Source organism: Clarias gariepinus, chromosome 13 (assembly GCF_024256425.1).
Source record: "Clarias gariepinus isolate MV-2021 ecotype Netherlands chromosome 13, CGAR_prim_01v2, whole genome shotgun sequence".
NCBI lineage: Eukaryota > Metazoa > Chordata > Actinopteri > Siluriformes > Clariidae > Clarias > Clarias gariepinus.
Genome location: NC_071112.1, coordinates 10,009,163 through 10,013,690, shown reverse-complemented (window position 1 = coordinate 10,013,690; position 4,528 = coordinate 10,009,163). Strand labels below are relative to the sequence as shown.

The 4,528-nt window shown below is 39.0% G+C and overlaps 1 protein-coding gene across 1 annotated transcript; it reads left to right on the top strand.

Annotated features, from left to right (window-relative positions):
- The first annotated feature begins 307 nt into the window (after positions 1–307).
- ppp1r3ca (protein phosphatase 1, regulatory subunit 3Ca) lies at positions 308–2,237 on the top strand. The gene is made up of 2 exons (XM_053510298.1): positions 308–393; positions 838–2,237. Exon 2 carries the CDS (start codon positions 867–869, stop codon positions 1,722–1,724), a length of 858 nt encoding a protein of 285 aa, XP_053366273.1. The 5' UTR covers positions 308–393; positions 838–866; the 3' UTR covers positions 1,725–2,237.
- Positions 2,238–4,528: the final 2,291 nt, after the last annotated feature.

Genomic DNA, 4,528 nt, shown 5'->3' with positions numbered 1-4,528 from the left:
CTTTTTAAAATGACCAGTAAACATTGTTTGCTTGCTTGTCTGTTTCAGAGCAGATTTATAACTTTAAGCTTAACAGTATTAGTACGAAATCGTTTATATTTGTCTCATTTGCGCAATATGCAATAAATATGCTAATAAAACCGGCCACTCTGAGGGAGGGAAAAGCTGAACAGCTGTGAGCTGATTGGTCAGAGCTGCACGTGGCGCCACTGCTATTGGTTGGCTCGGTGGAATATGTAAATGAAGCAAAAGCAGCGGTGGTATAAATGGAGCCCGCGCGCGCAGGGGTGTGTGTGCAACGTGCATACAGTGGAGTACACTTTACACACATACAGGAGTCTTTAAACTGTGTTATAGTATTTCCTCCCGAGCTCCGAAGATATCTAATAGCAGGTAAGAAAATGTCCGGGAAGTTTCAATTCATTGTTATTGCAGGTAAACTCATGACGTCTTTGCAAACATTAATACTGTATCTAAAGTGAACTGCTTAATAACTTTTAAGAGTCGTAGATATTACAAAAGATGATGATCATCATCATCCATATCATAAAAGCATGCATATATTAATTAATAGTTTGAAAAGTATTGAAAAAATAAAAATAAAAAGATATAGACAGTAAGCACAGTTCTGTGGGTGGTGCATATACAAATATTTCCACTAGGACTTAACAATTTAGCAAAAATATCATTGCGATTCTTAAAGGCATTTCTAAAATGCATGATATGGATAATGAAATATCGTTTTTAAAAATTTGCTGTAATTTATCATTTATTGTTGTATCAGCCACTTCTAGTTTCTATTATGATTCTAATTCGTGTGTGTGTGTGTGTGTTTAGTGTCCTCGAGCCAATAAATCTGTCTGATCATGCCAGTGGACATGGCCGTGCAGCTCTACATTACGTCCTCTCCACCTCTCCATCATAGATTCCTCAACTCGTACAAGGACTACAGAGTGAGAAATCTCATCAGTGTCAACTGCAAACCTCTGCGTCCGTGCATCAACACCAAAAACACCCACAACACCAGTCTGAATCCGCCATGCCGTGTCTGGAAAGCCCCTGAAGCTAAAGCTAAGAAGAAGGTGGTGTTCGCCGACTCTAAAGGCATGTCTCTGACCGCAGTCCGGGTCTTCTCTCCATGCGAAAATAAAAAATCTGACTCGCAGGTGCAGTTCCAGCTCCCGAAGCTAGAGGTGGCTCTCAATCCTGTCCAAAGCAGAATCCTCGAGTTTCGGCAACCTGCGACAGAATACATGGAATTCCGGAAGCGCCTGATGAAGAATTCAGTGTGTCTGGAGAGCTGCACGTTGCAGGGACGCACACTAACAGGGACAATCAAAGTGCGAAATGTGTCATTCGAGAAATCTGTCCAAGTTAGGATCACCTTTGATTCATGGGAAAACCACAGAGACATCGAATGCACTTTTTTGAACGATGTCTGTGGTTGCCGAGACACAGATACGTTTTCATTCATCATTGAAATTCCAGCATGTGTGCAGCCTCAGGATAACGTGGAGTTTTGTGTTAGCTATACCTGTGGCGGGAAGACGCACTGGGACAACAACAACGGAAAGAATTATGCACTTGTAACGACACATGAAGAGAAGAAGGATAAAACCAAGGAGACTGATTTACTTGATCAATTTAGAAAGCAGCAACAGTGCAACAGATTTACTGCTGATTGGAACAGGCTGATGATCGGGATTCGTGGCCCCCATTGGTGACACACATATGCAACGTTCATAAGGTTTTATGTTGCCAAAATATAAGCTACTAGAAAAGAAAACCTTCAGTCATTTATCAGGACAGAACTTTCGTTCAACCTTTGTTCATGTTTGGGATTTCATTATGTATACAGAACATTTAAAAAAAAATTGTATTATGTTATACTGTCATACTGATTTTTAAACCATCTACATGACTTTAAATATTTTCATGCAGCTGTAATGGACTTACAAAAATCAACAAAATAACTGAAAATCACATCTGCACAAAATGGAGAAAGAGCCTTTCCTGAGATTCTCCTTCATATTGAAGGGTTAGAGACAAATATTTATATCAAATTTCGTAATGATTCCGCTCTGTAGCTTTGAGTGTTGTTTTGTACAGTCCATGGGTTTATGTTAGGAATTTATTGCTGCTATATGTATTTGTTGTAAAAGTGTCTGGCTTATTTTTGCCTGGATGGTCTACTGTTGATTTAATGTGATGCAAATCAATAAAAGCTTGGGAATATACAGGAAGTGTCTGTTTCTCTTGAGTGTGTAAGGCATGTTTTTATACTCGCATGTCAACAGCTTAATGTTAGAATCCTGTGGAGTGCCGTACTAATTGGTCTGGAGAGAACAGGCAAACTCCATGCACACACTCTGAAGGTATTAATGAATTCCCTATAACAGCAAATCTGACAATAATGCAGCCCATCGGATTGTAATACATCCCATACGGACATGTAGAAAAAAACATTGCATCAACATTTAACAAATAATTCAGAGACTTATTACAAACGAAGAGAAAATAGAGAGGCTGGTCAGGGAACAACTCTATTGCTTCTATGTTATACTGTGATGTTGCAGCAAACACAATGACATATACAGCCCTTACAACAAAGCAATAAAAAGAAGCCTGATAACATGACCTTAAAAATCTGGAACTTAAATGTTGGTGGTAGGATCTGTGATGATGGTTTGGAGCTACACATGCTGCTGCTGTGCTTCCAGTGATCCAGACCCCACCTGCCCTTTGCACCCGCTGACTCATCCCTGTGCTGAACTGGACTTCTGGTATATTGAACTTTCAGCTGCTTATTTTCATTTTTGTGAAGCTGCTTTGAGACAATGACTATTGTTAAAAGCGCTATATTCATAAAATTTAATTAAATTGAATTGCTAGACAGGACATAATGAGACGCATGGGACTTCTTTAGAAGTTGGACTTCTTTAGAAGTTGAAGTATCAACTTAAGCTTTTTACTCAAGTAAAAGTGTAAAAGTAATGGTTTCAAAACTACTTAAAGTATAAAAGTATAAGTAACGTAAGGGGGGAAAAGCATAAAGGATAAAAGCTTAGGCTGTGCAACGGGCCTATATACTGCACTAACACCTCAAAAGAAATGTGTTGTTGTTTTTTTGTTGTATTTTTTAACGACCATAGTGATTTGGGATACTGTATATGGCAATTGAAAAAGAATGCATTTTAGTACAATGCAAATACATGAACCATATGTTCTCTTGAAGTCAGATGCAGACAGAAAACTTTTCAGTCACAAACTGCTGTGAAAAAATATATAGATAGATTCAATTAAAATTCAGGTTACTTAATTTAGCAAATGAACAATATTTATACTTTGTTTCTCTCACTTCACAACTCATGAAACCAGACCGAAACCAGAACCGAATCGCAGATTAAGCACGCTGTAAAGTTTTTTTTTAAGTTACGTAGTAAGAGAGGCGAGTTGCTCGGTCTGTCCGCTGTGCTTCGGTAAGCTTCTCTGGCGCCAGGAGAGCCTCAGTCAAACACACACACACGTTGTCTGTCAGAAAGGTCTCTGTTTATTAACAGCAAAAGATGGGGTTTATATATGTTTGACCAAACGCCTGTGCCATAGACATATGTTACTACAAAGAACATGAACCATTGTAAATGTCCTGGTGAGATCCTGAATAATCAAAGGAGAGGAAGATAGAGAGGTGTCCGTCCAGAGACAGATTGCAAGATGTTGGCTCGAGTTAGGGGGAGAGGGGGAAGGAGACAGAGGGGGAGAGAGAGAGAGGGGGAGAGAGACATAAAGAGAGAATGGAAAGGTGAGCATGGGAGCGTTCACACCTTAAAGAGCAGATGTAAGAGGAGACAGGAAGATAGCAGCAGGAAAGATTTAACACGTTAATATCAGATCTATGAGGAAGAGAGTAGAAATAACTCCTTTAGATATAAAATAATTCTAACACACGCTCATATAACCGTCTGTATTTTAGGTGTGATTAAAAATACAAGAAATAGCCTAAACCAAAATAACGTGACTAAACATCGCTAAACAGCAGTTGACATTTATATTCAGTATTTCGTTTCTATTTAGAAAGATGGGAATTAATTCCTGCTTACCTTTTCCACATGCCCGCCAAACGTTGGTCTTCTCAACAAACTGTTCTTCTTCTTCTTTGGAGCCTAACGGCGGCTTGCATCCGTAAGTGTTGCACTACCGCCACCTTCTGGTTGATTCTCCTTTGGTGTTTCTCCACTCTATTTCCAGATTATTTATATATTTATATTTCCCATTCACATACCAGCGAATTTCGGATGATAAAAATACGTCTTATAGACGTCGTATAGATGTAAAGACGATGTTTCATTTAACAGCTCAAACAGGCGATTTACAGACGATCAAAATACACCTATAAAAAAACCAACGCGATGTTTACCATCTTTAGCAGACATGTCCGCGACGTACCTGTGCTATCTGGGATGTGTACTACTGAGCATTAACATGTTTTATGGAGAAAAAGATATGATAACTAGTTGCTCATAAGTAT